The 12,169-nt window shown below is 48.5% G+C and overlaps 1 protein-coding gene across 1 annotated transcript; it reads right to left on the bottom strand.

Annotated features, from left to right (window-relative positions):
• Positions 1-8,125: 8,125 nt before the first annotated feature.
• Positions 8,126-10,092, bottom strand: LOC136458037 (protein PHYTOCHROME KINASE SUBSTRATE 4-like). The gene has a single exon (XM_066458037.1). It carries the CDS (start codon positions 9,929-9,931, stop codon positions 8,381-8,383), a length of 1,551 nt encoding a protein of 516 aa, XP_066314134.1. The 5' UTR covers positions 9,932-10,092; the 3' UTR covers positions 8,126-8,380.
• Positions 10,093-12,169: the final 2,077 nt, after the last annotated feature.

Below are 12,169 nucleotides of genomic sequence, written 5' to 3'. Positions count from 1 at the left end.
GGTGTGGAGGAAGCCTAATCCCTCGGTGGTCCAGTTGCTGCGGCTATACATACATGTTTCAAGTATTTCATCTGTTTTAGACATATGTTGCAAGTGTTTTATGTGGATGTTGCATATGTTGCAAACGGCTATGTTGCAAGTGTATGTTCTGAATGTTTCATCTGTTTCAGGCGTATGTTGCAATTGTTTCATCTGAGTGTTGTAAAAGTAGATCGTAGGTGTGGAGGAAGCCTAAGCCCTCGACGGTCCAGTTGCTGCAGCTCCCTGGTGTGGCGAAGACGGAGGCTGCGGACACGAGAGTGGCGGGGACGGGATGCCGCCGCGGCGGATCAGCCGGGATGTAGTGGAGCGGGATGGGACGCCGGGCCCATGCTACGTGCGTCGGGCGTAGGCGCGGGAAGCTCCGTCCGGACGGACTACCTCCAGAGCGGGGATGGGCATGGGGCGTGCGTTGAGTGCGGGTCTGGGTGTGTGTCGGGCGCAGACACGAGCGTCGCGTCCGGATGTCCGAAGGCTAGTCGCTCCGTATTATTATTAATGAACGGGGGAGCACAACACACTAGTTATGTTCTTCGATACTAGGGCTGAAAACGAAAACGGTAATTCTCGATTATCGGAAATTGTTTTCGAGAAATCACCGATTTTTCTCCTTAAACGAAAACAGCGACGGTAACCGACGAAATGGAAACGAGAACGGTAAAAAAATCCGATAATGAAAACGAAAACGATCCAGCACTCTTCTGACCGTTTTCGAGAAATACCGTATGCATTCGGTAATATATCGTCGGTAATTACCGATCATGCAGAATTTCAGAGACCAGAAGGAGCCCAGGATGGCATAGTGCGTAGCATCCCAGGCCAGGCCCATTGTCCAAGCCCGCCGAGCACCCTAGGCCTTACGAGGCACCTGCTGGCTGCCGCTGCCGCATCTCCATCTCACATTCTCACGTACGTCTTCACCCTGACGAGTCACGATCACAAATCACGATCGACACCAACACGGCATGTAAACCTAGCCCTAGCCGCCTCCATCACCAATCTGCTAGTCTTCGACTCCAGCACGGCAGACGCCATTCCACGGTGTCCTCCGCACCTCCCCGTGACTTCGTGTCATCGCCTCCACACTGCTGGGTCTGGGTGCTAGCTTCCTGGGGGCTTCTAGTCCATCACGTACTCACGTTGTTAGATACCTGATCGTCCTCGTCCTTCTCCTTCATTAGGCGGCCGCCGGCCGGCGGCGACATCTAAGGCGAAGATGGCACCGGCTGGAGATACGGATCCAAGTCCAACACACCGAGGCCCCTGAGTGCGAGTGATGGAGGCACGACTTCCTGTCGAACTCGCGGCCACAGCTTCGTCTGGTAAAGCTCATCTCATCTTATGCCATGTATCACTCATTCACTGATTTATTTTTTTGTGTAAGTGTAGGACCTTAGGCTCTAATATAGATTTATTTGTATATATTTTAGAGTTCCATTTGAAGTACAATATAATTCATTTGAAGTACTGACATGTTATTTCTATTATAATTTGAAGGATGAATTCTCAGAAATTGGTGGTGATTATGTCCTTGGAGATGATGATGACATGCCGGAGGTTCAGCTATAGCCTACAGTGAAGAACTACCGTTCTATCAAAAATCATATTTCTAGCATCCATTCTAGATTCTACGTCCTATCCTTTGTTAAGTTCAACTGTCGGGAGTGTCGAACTAAGACCTTGGTTTGGTATTTCAGTCACTAGTATACTGGTACTTTTGAGTTTGTGAGCTTGTGTGACCACACTTGTGTTATTTGTGTGCTTGTGAGACCTAAGTATTATTGTATTAAGTCCGTGATGTCACGCTGTGCACAATGGTGTATTTATTGTACTTTAGATATCGCTTTTATGATTTTCGATCGTTATCGATGCACTTTCGATCGAATAAATTCATTTCCAAATTTACTGGAATATCGATACCGTTCTCGCTTCCGATATTATCGTATCGATTTTGTTTTCGCCAAAATAATATGAAACTAAAAATGATTTGACCTCCTACCGATCGTTTTCGACCGTTTTCAGCCCTATTCGATACTATACTCGGGGTTCATAGTGGTTAACATACGCTCGATCTTAATCGGGGTTCAATCAATTTCCATCTGAGGAAGGATCGTCTCATGCATCCCCGTGTGAGGCCGTGATGCATGGGGATGGCGGAGGCAAGTCGTGACTCATCCACTTCATCCTCGTCCATACGCAAACCCTCCTTCCAGGTAGGAGACGGCCAATCCAGCCGACGAAGTAGCAACAGCAACAGCAACAGCAGCAGCAGCACGCACAAGGCACAATCGCTTCAGAAGCTTCAGCAGATCGATTCGCGTCCTGTTCCGCGCGCGACCACGGGCGATGGCGATGGCGAACGCACATGACGGGCCCATGCCGTGCTGCCTCGGAAGGAACAGCGACCGATCCAGCTCGGCAACTCGCTCGTGCTATGGAACAAGCAGAGGCGACCGAATCGGTCCGTGTCGCGCGTGCCAGGATTCTGATCTGCCTTCACCGGCGCTGTGGCTGCGGCGCGGCCACGTACGCGCGCATCAGGGGTCGGTTTGCCGCTTGTTCCGGACGGGATGTGTGCACCGTTGCTAGGGCTGCATACGGGGCCATACCCGCTAGTACACTAGTACGCAGTATGTACAATACACTTAGGTCATCTCTCGACGTCTTATCCGCCTGCTATAGGCCTCGTTTAGATTGCAAGTTTTTTCATTCTCTTTATCACATCAAATTTTTGGGCACATGCATGGAGTATTAAATGTAGATAAAAAAATAACTAATTACACAGTTTAATTGTAAATTACGAGACGAATCTTTTGAGCCTAGTTAGACCATGATTGAACAATAATTATTAAATACAAACGAAAGTGCTACAATACCACATACCGGTTCCTAATCCCAATCTAAACAAGGCCATAGTCACCTACTGCTCCATGACGTGATTGACGGCATGTCTTTGGGACAAAATGCAGTGCTCTTCCCCCCCCCCCCCCCCCCCCCCCCCCCCCCCCCCCCGTTTTCGTGTATCATCAAAACCAGACGTGGGCACACGTTTCAGTATTAAAGCTTTTTAAAATCTTTTGATAGAACAAGTAATAGGTAGTCCGTTGCGTTATAGAAACAATAATACGGATGGATTTCTGTTTGGAACTTCAATTGCTATTAAATACACCTTCCGTCTCTTTTTAACTATCGCTCTCACTGTAGAAAAATGTTGATATTTGTAGTATTAATTAGTATCATTAGATAAATCATTGAATCTATTTTTATAATAAATTTATTTAGAGATACAAATGTTGTTAATATTTTCTATAAATATAATCAAATTTAAGAACATTTGACACTTAAAAAGAGACCGAGGAAGTATTTATAATCGACACGAGCACGAGTATGACTGTATGAGCACCGTATAGCATGAGGGAACAAATGGTCATAATCTGGTTTCGGAGACCACACGGAGCCAAAACCAAGCAAGTTGTCATCCCCCACTTAGCCCGGTGAAGACACTACGAATGGCCATTTTATATTTCCTTCATAAACGGACAGTAATTTCGTTTAACTAATAATAGCTCTGAAGAGATTGTTGACATACATCTTGATGCATCATGTTTCTCATGCCTTGGCCCTGGTTTGCTTCGAGCCACATATCTGAGTGGTTCTAGGCTTCATTTAGCTACTCTATAGAAATCTAGCATGAGGTGGTGGACACTGGACAACATGTACAGCTCGCTGCTTGCTGGTAGCTCGCCGATCGCCATGCACTTCATGTGCACCCTACAGTAACAGGCTCGTACTTATGCAAGAATAAACCAAACAGCGCTACCAGGGCTAACTTTGCCATGCTAGGTAGCGTTGCAGTCGCACACAGTTCATCAGTGCCATTCATTCAGTCATTCATTCATTCTGTGTAGGGATGAAACTTTGCTTTCATTTAATTTGGTCGTTGCATCGACTCTGAAGCTTGAACATTTCATATAGGGATCTAGATTTTATTTAGTCAACCGGATCATTTTCACAAATCGATTGTCTTTAAAGGGAGTCAAAAAGATTGTTTTAGAGTTTGTTTTATATGAAAAGATATCATAGAAATAGATATGTTTTTAAATAAAGTATTTAAACTTTCTATGCATGAAGAACAATTCAAATATGCCCTCTAATACTTCTAGATTAGAGGGGAGTAAGGTATCAATAGAACCAGGAGAAACTACTTGGTGGTGATTTCGATCCCTAGTACATATAAAACCAGAAATATTACAAGCACTTATAAAAAGAGACCGAGGAAGTATTTATAATCGACACGAGCACGAGTATGACTGTATGAGCACCGTATAGCATGAGGGAACAAATGGTCATAATCTGGTTTCGGAGACCACACGGAGCCAAAACCAAGCAAGTTGTCATCCCCCACTTAGCCCGGTGAAGACACTACGAATGGCCATTTTATATTTCCTTCATAAACGGACAGTAATTTCGTTTAACTAATAATAGCTCTGAAGAGATTGTTGACATACATCTTGATGCATCATGTTTCTCATGCCTTGGCCCTGGTTTGCTTCGAGCCACATATCTGAGTGGTTCTAGGCTTCATTTAGCTACTCTATAGAAATCTAGCATGAGGTGGTGGACACTGGACAACATGTACAGCTCGCTGCTTGCTGGTAGCTCGCCGATCGCCATGCACTTCATGTGCACCCTACAGTAACAGGCTCGTACTTATGCAAGAATAAACCAAACAGCGCTACCAGGGCTAACTTTGCCATGCTAGGTAGCGTTGCAGTCGCACACAGTTCATCAGTGCCATTCATTCAGTCATTCATTCATTCTGTGTAGGGATGAAACTTTGCTTTCATTTAATTTGGTCGTTGCATCGACTCTGAAGCTTGAACATTTCATATAGGGATCTAGATTTTATTTAGTCAACCGGATCATTTTCACAAATCGATTGTCTTTAAAGGGAGTCAAAAAGATTGTTTTAGAGTTTGTTTTATATGAAAAGATATCATAGAAATAGATATGTTTTTAAATAAAGTATTTAAACTTTCTATGCATGAAGAACAATTCAAATATGCCCTCTAATACTTCTAGATTAGAGGGGAGTAAGGTATCAATAGAACCAGGAGAAACTACTTGGTGGTGATTTCGATCCCTAGTACATATAAAACCAGAAATATTACAAGCACTTATAAAAAGAGACCGAGGAAGTATTTATAATCGACACGAGCACGAGTATGACTGTATGAGCACCGTATAGCATAAGGGAACAAATGGTCATAATCTGGTTTCGGAGACCACACGGAGCCAAAACCGAGCAAGTTGTCATCCCCCACTTAGCCCGATGAAGACACTACGAATGGCCAGCTTATATTTCCTTCATAAACGGACAGTAATTTCGTTTAACTAATAATAGCTCTAAAGAGATTGTTGACATACATCTTGATGCATCATGTTTCTCATGCCTTGGCCCTGGTTTGCTTCGAGCCACATATCTGAGTGGTTCTAGGCTTCATTTAGCTACTCTAGAGAAATCTAGCATGAGGTGGTGGACACTGGACAACATGTACAGCTTGCTGCTTGCTGGTAGCTCGCCGATCGCCATGCACTTCATGTGCACCCTTCAGTAACAGGCTCGTACTTATGCAAGAATAAACCAAACAGCGCTACCAGGGCTAACTTTGCCATGCTAGGTAGCGTTGCAGTCGCACACAGTTCATCGGTGCCATTCATTCAGTCATTCATTCATTCTGTGTAGGGATGAAACTTTGTTTTATTTAATTTGGTCGTTGCATCGACTCTGAAGTCTGAACATTTCATATAGGGATCTAGATTTTATTTAGTCAACCGGATCATTTTCACAAATCGATTGTCTTTAAAGGGAGTCAAAAAGATTGTTTTAGAGTTTGTTTTATATGAAAAGATATCATAGAAATAGATATGTTTTTAAATAAAGTATTTAAACTTTCTATGCATGAAGAACAATTCAAATATGCCCTCTAATACTTCTAGATTAGAGGGGAGTAAGATATGAATAGAACCAGGAGAAACTACTTGGTGGTGATTTCGATCCCTAGTACATATAAAACCAGAAATATTACAAGCACTTATAGCTAGAGCTAATTCTCTCTCTCTCTTTTTTTTTGAAAGATCCGTTACCGGCTTTCGTTGAGAAGAGGTAGAGCCAATTCTGTCTATGACTGTTTGACATGGTTTCTAGTGATTATAATGAGAATCCAAACAGATTCACCCATCTAAATGGGCCCTAAAATGGACTAGTCTAAAAGAAACAAACTAAGCCAACGGTTTAACTATGTGTGCACGCTCAGCACACACAAACAAGCTCCCCTCCATTTCAGAGACCTTACTTAAATTCAGAAATCAGAACTGAATTAATTCTCATTTGATACGCTTGCAATTCGATCAGATTTCATCCCTCTATAATGCACGTCACACGACAGACGATTTAATTTCCTGGACACAAAAGAAAAACAGATAGATACTGTCATTGGGTATCTGAGTCTGAGGAGAAGCTACCTCCAGACAGCAGAATGAATGAATGTTCCTAGCTACTAGCTTGAGTTGGACAGGCCGGAGACCGGTCGATCGAGTGGTTTGCCTCTCAACAGTGGCCGATGTGTAGCAAAATCGCCTCCACACTCAAACGCAAAAAGGAGGCGGGATTGGGACGTCCTGTCACTCTGATTATTCTTCATCCGATACAGATTGCAGGCAGAGCCACTCCAGTGTGCAAGCGATCGAACTGGAATAAGAAATGTTCAGAAAGGGATGAAACTGACGTGCGTCCAAAATTTTAGGGGAAAAAACACCACCACCACGGTTTGACTTGTGTCCTTTTGACATTTTGCGACCGGCACAACCTCCTCTCTGAAACTAAAGGCTTGTTCGATCCATATGTATGGGAAGCAATTCAGGTGTCAAATTAGTTTATTTTTCACTCTAATCCATATCGATTGTGAGAGATTGAGTTTATTCAAACAAATCTTTTAAAAGTGTTCAAACCATTTTTTTTTACTGTGAATATAGATAACCTAGTCCTTGCCGGTAGGGGCCCACGTTTTTTATGGCCCACCCGTCAACGAGCTGAATTGGTTAATTTTGATGCTAGTTTGCTAAGGCCAAGAAGTGGCAAATACAAATGAGACGAGATGAATAGGTCCGGTGTAGAATATGACTAGAGAGTTTAACGATAGTTTAGACATTAAATAAGCTACCAATTTATATTGATACATTGATATGACACAATATTAATGAAGAGAGAGAGAGAGAGAGAGTTTTATGAAGTGAAACTTGTCTATACTGTTTTCAATACTCTCTAATGAGAGTTTTATGAGTCTTAGAAACTGGATCATAACTGAGGCTGACCTAGTGAAAGCAATCAGCCTGTTCGCTTGTTGGTTTCAGCCAGGGCTTATCAGCCAGCCAACAGTGTTTTCCTCTCACAACAAACCAGCACCAGCCAGACTTATCAGCCCAGAAGCCAACCAGCGAACATGCTCAATAACATTAATAACTAGTAACTAGTAAGTAGTAAATCATAATCATCATGGCTTGTTCTTCTAACCGATACTAAGTTTGTAAGAAAATATTAAAATGAGATAACCTCATCAACTTTCATGAGGAGGTAGTTGTTAAGTTTTTGTCCCTCTAAATAAACACGAGACTGAACCATTCTATCCACTTCATCCCTCTAACTATGCAAAAAAAAGGACCATCACATCCCTCCAACTAAATAGAAATCAGATCATCGTATCCCTAAAATCAGGGATGGCCGTCTCGCTATGTCTCCAAACCAAATACAAGCTTATATACAATCTAAGCATATATACAATCTAAGCATATAGGAATAGGTATATCTTTTATAACCAATAGATCAAAACTTCCCCTCTTAAATATGTGCCCAGGTAAATTCCCAAACAAACCATTAGATTCCACACAGTAGTTCATATATTATTAAGTGGTTGCCCCCTTATTAGTTATTTTAATCGCGAAGCGATCATATAGCATAGTGGAAGTTGAAGACATGAGTTGTAACGAGCAGGAGGAAATGAGTATAGACCATAGAGGTGCCCCATTTTGTGTAACACTTTGAAGAAATCAAAGAGCATGAGTGGGTGGACAATGCTGTTATATTAACACAGCAATTTCGCTTACCACAATCCAAGTAAAACAACTTGTTACCTTTTCTAAAAAAGTAAACAACTTATGCATCCACATTTGTACTGTACATCGCGACAATGTCATGATCAGAAATCCACCGCTAAAAAATGGAAACCTCGTGCGCGCATGTACATAGTTCACTTCGCGTCGCCGCCGGCTACTTGATGGCGTGTCACGTCCGGACCGGCACGTGAGCGCGCCCGTGGTGGTGGTACCGTGGCGCCCCGCCACCGGACCTCTTGGCGGCCGCGCCCGGGTGAGCCGGCGGCCGGACCACCCGCACCGGCGTGGGCCCCACGCTGACCGCCTTCTCGCACCGGCAGCTGCTGAGGAACCCGCCGCTCTTCTTCCGGCGGGCGCTGCGGGACATGGCGGCGGTGAACCCGGCCTCGGGGGACTCCGGGACGACGTAGCGGAGGTCGTCGACGCAGCACGCGGACGCGGCGCTGGAGAAGTTGGCCACGCTGGCCGCGTCAAACGCGCCACCCTCGGCCGTGGCCACGCTCCACACCACGCTCGCCTCGCTGGCCGGGTACATGCACTCGCTGAGCGCCGGCTCGGCGGCCGCCGCCGCCGCCGCCGTGGAGACGTAGGGCAGGTCGTCGTCGGCCGAGTTGCGCCGGCTTCCCCGCCCGCGGTACGTGGTCGGGTACGAGGAGGACTCCACGAAGCTCTCCAGGTCGAACAGGTCCGAGCTCGCGTCGCTCATCGCCTCCTCGTCCACCACCAATGCCGCAACCGCCGGCGGGGCGCGCGGGAGCAGCGCGACGCGGCCCGCTAGAGGCACGTCGGCGGGCGGAGGGTCTGCGAGCATCACCGAGTCCTCGTCGATGGGGCGGAACACCTCCAGCGACACGCGCGGCGGCTCGTCCAAGATGCCGCCACCGCCGCCGCTCACGACCCTGGCCGCGCCGAGCGCTGGGAACGTGAACCCGCCGGATCTCAGGACGCGGCGATCGATGTCGGGATTGCTTAAAGCGGTGAACGGCACGTCGGCGGCGAGCGGGAACGCGCGGCTCCCCGGCGTTACCGTGACCTTCACCTTGGTGGGCTCCTCCTCGGTCGTTGCGGTTCTCGGAGGAGACGGGTGTTTCACCTTGAAGATGGCGCTCTCTAGGCACTCCTCTACGGCACACTGCGGGCTGAACTTGGCGTGGAAGTGCGCCGTCGCCGCCGGCCTCCTCGGCTCGGACGCGACGTCGACGGTGACAGCCTTCCTGCCGGCGCAGGGGCAGTCGCGGCCAAACAGCGTCCAGCGCTGGCCAGAACCACCACCAGTCCTGCTGCCGCGGTAACCCTGATCGCTGCCATATACCGCCGTGGCGCCGGCGCCGGCGCCAATGCTCCCCGTCTGCTGCTGCTGCCTGGCCGCGGCGAGGTGCCCTGCGGACAGCAGGCCTGACCGGCTGTTCCAGCTGGCCTCCGACGAGGCGACGGTGCGGCCGCTCTGGCTGGCCACGTCCGCCACCGCTGGGACGGGCAGCCGCGGCGGCAGCTCGTGTTCATGATCATGGAGTGCGGGCGCGGGCGCGGCGGGGATCATGGCGGCGTCGCGCCTGCCGACGTCGGCCGCGCTGAAGTAGCGCTCGGCCGTGAAGATGCCGATCTCGGCGCCGCTGGACCGGCGCCCCGACGGCGGCGCCGCCGGGCGGAGTTGGACCTCGGCGGCGCCGGCGGCGGAGAGGCAGACCGGCCGCGCCGGCGAGATCCTGTACCTGTCCATGGGGTGCGGTTGCGGCTCTCTCTCTATCTCGTTTGTCTGTCTCGCAGTGAGAGCGAGCGAGGCACTGTGCGTGATGAGACGGGGGGAGGGAGACGGAGATGGGGGCGTGATTTGTAGGAGCAGAAGCGCGGGTGCAGCCAAGCGAGTACAGACTGGAGGACGGGGATGGCCGATGGCAAGCGCGCGAGGGGAGGAGTACGGAGCGATCAGCGAGTGCAAGCGTCCGTGCCGTGCCGCGAGAAATTACTTTTTTAAAAAGCGTGTGGCTCTGGTCGCGCGGCAGGCGTTGTTGTGAGACGGGGACGCCGGCCGCCGGTCCGCTGCTGCGTGCGGCGTGCCTCGGCCCACTGGCTCAGCCAGCCGGCCGGGCGATCGGGCGAGCGAGGAGGAAACCTACACGGTATTCCAAGCATGCACGGACCTAGTTTTCTACTCCATCACTCAACTTAAAGCATGACGATTTCCATTGGATTATTTCGTTTCGATAATCTAACGCACAAGAGGGCGTCGATTGCTTGCTACAGGCCTACAACGGTTGGGCCTCCTCAACGGTTGGGCCTGGGCATGACAAGGATGAAGAAGAGGCACGTCGGCCACCGCTACCTACTTGTCCTACTTGCGTGCATTTCACCATTGATCTATGATCTAAGGAGTCTCCACACGACCGACAAGACCTATGGCGTCCAAAGCAAATTGTGATGACGATACTCTTTGTTCCACGGAACTGGGGCCCTATTCAATTTTGATAATCAAAATACAAAACCAAGCTACATTAGAGCCTCCACTTAGGCTCTCAAATATAACCCTCAAAATCGTGGTTCCGGAAGCTCACTACAACGCTCCCTAGCTTTTTGTTTTTATCTTTTTCCCATCCACACCCATACAAATTGCAGCCCGACCTTCGTACGCCGCCCTGCCATTGTTGGCTCCTATTCCAACCACCACCAGATCTACCTTCCTCACCGGCCAGAAATGGCTTTTCGACCTTCCCGCGCCCCCTCTTTTCTCATCAAATTTAGGGCATATGCCTGGCAACAGCTTCTACAAAGGAACCATACAAATTTCGTGGTGAATAGAAGACAAATCAGAGCTCTTTTTCGTTCTAGAGGAGGGGATGCAATTTGTGGCTCCTTCTCAAGCGCTCCGGCTCCTTAGAAAGAGCACCTAAGGAGAAGTCATGTCAACCAATCCCTAGGCTCATATCCAAAACCCTAGCTCCGCCTATCTCCTCCAAACCTAGCCGAATTCCACCTCGGTCTTCCCCGAGCTTGAGCTTGGGCCGGTCCCAACTTCCAAGCAATGCTTGTCCCTTCCTCCAGTCTATCTAAGCGTCACCCGAACTCCAACCGCCCTAACGTGGGCCCGATACCAAACTCAAGCTACTCCAACCGAGAAGTCAGAGCTCTTTTTGGGTCTAAAGGAGGAGATGTAATTTGTGGCTCCTCAGTGCTTCGGCTCCTCAAGAGGAACACCTGAGGAGAAGTCATGTCAACCAATCCCTAGGCTCATATCCAAAACCCTAGCTCCGCCTATCTCCTCCAAGCCTAGCCGAACTCCACCTTCGATCTTCCGCGAGCTTGAGCTTGGACCGGTCCCAACTCCCAAGCAATGCTTATCACTTCCTCCGGTCTTATCTAAGCACGACCCAAACTCCAACCGCCCTAGCTTGGGCCCGATACCAAGCTTAAGCTAATCCAGCCAGTGTCCACACCGACCTGTGGCCGCCCCAACCTCGGCCCACAAGCCCAATCACCCATCGCCCATGAGGTTCAGCGCCAAGCTCAAGCTATTCCAGCCAGTGTCCACACCGTACTTCTAGCCGCCCTAACCTCGGCCCACAAACCCGATCACCTGTCGCCACTCTAGCCAGTGTCCACACCGTACTTCCACCTGCCCCAACCTCGGCCCACAAGCCCGATCACCTGTCGCCATTGAGGTTCAGTGCCACACCCACACCACACCTGACCACAGGACATCGAGGAAAGGGAGAGAGAGAGGGTAGACCTGATTTGAGGGCTCCTCACAGATTTGCTCTAATGCAACATAACATTACATGAGGTTACTGATGCACCGAGAGCCAGTTAGAAAAGGATATTGTTGTCAGCCAACTTCAATCCGGCACCGATTTGATTTGAAAACAATTTGAATTTCGCTAAACTGTAGAAAGCGGATGCCTTCACATCAAAAGCATGTCTCAAAAGATAAAAAACACTAAAATTGTTTGTTTGAAACAAAACA

The sequence above is a fragment of the Miscanthus floridulus genome, chromosome 6 (assembly GCF_019320115.1).
Source record: "Miscanthus floridulus cultivar M001 chromosome 6, ASM1932011v1, whole genome shotgun sequence".
NCBI classification, from domain to species: domain Eukaryota; kingdom Viridiplantae; phylum Streptophyta; class Magnoliopsida; order Poales; family Poaceae; genus Miscanthus; species Miscanthus floridulus.
Note: the sequence above shows the minus strand (reverse complement) of the source record. Positions and strands in the feature narration are given on the sequence as shown.